Source organism: Crocuta crocuta, unplaced genomic scaffold (genome assembly GCF_008692635.1).
Source record: "Crocuta crocuta isolate KB4526 unplaced genomic scaffold, BGI_CrCroc_1.0 scaffold273, whole genome shotgun sequence".
Classification (NCBI taxonomy): Eukaryota; Metazoa; Chordata; class Mammalia; order Carnivora; family Hyaenidae; genus Crocuta; species Crocuta crocuta.
The window spans coordinates 6,381,359-6,381,665 of NW_027529425.1; the positions used below are offsets into that span (position 1 = coordinate 6,381,359).

The 307-nt window shown below is 68.4% G+C and overlaps 1 protein-coding gene across 1 annotated transcript in view; it reads right to left on the reverse strand.

Moving 5' to 3' along the window:
• Positions 1 to 32: 32 nt before the first annotated feature.
• ELFN1 (extracellular leucine rich repeat and fibronectin type III domain containing 1) overlaps positions 33 to 307 on the reverse strand; it is a 57,205-nt gene continuing 56,930 nt past the window's right edge. The window contains exon 3 of the mRNA XM_077758851.1: positions 33 to 305. Coding sequence (XP_077614977.1) covers positions 33 to 305 — 273 coding nt within the window. The remainder of the gene's footprint in view (positions 306 to 307) is intronic.

Genomic DNA, 307 nt, shown 5'->3' on the forward strand with positions numbered 1-307 from the left:
GTGGGGGGGTGGGGGGCGGGGCGGCCCAGGGCTCAGGACTTGTGCTGGGCCGACACGCCCTTCCAGTAGTCCAGGATGTCGTGCAGGTCCTCGTCTTTGGCGAACTGCACCTTCTTGCGCAGGGCGTGGCCGGCGGCCATGAACTCCTCGTGGTCCTTGTGGCGCCGGCGGCCGAGTCTGAAGCGCTCCCAGATGCTCTGGGAGGCCCTGCAGGTGTACTCAGGGCTGGAGGAGTAGCTCAGGTTGTGGTACTGTGGGGACAGCTGCGAGTAGGCCAGGTCGCGGGGCCGCGACCGGGTCAGTGGCT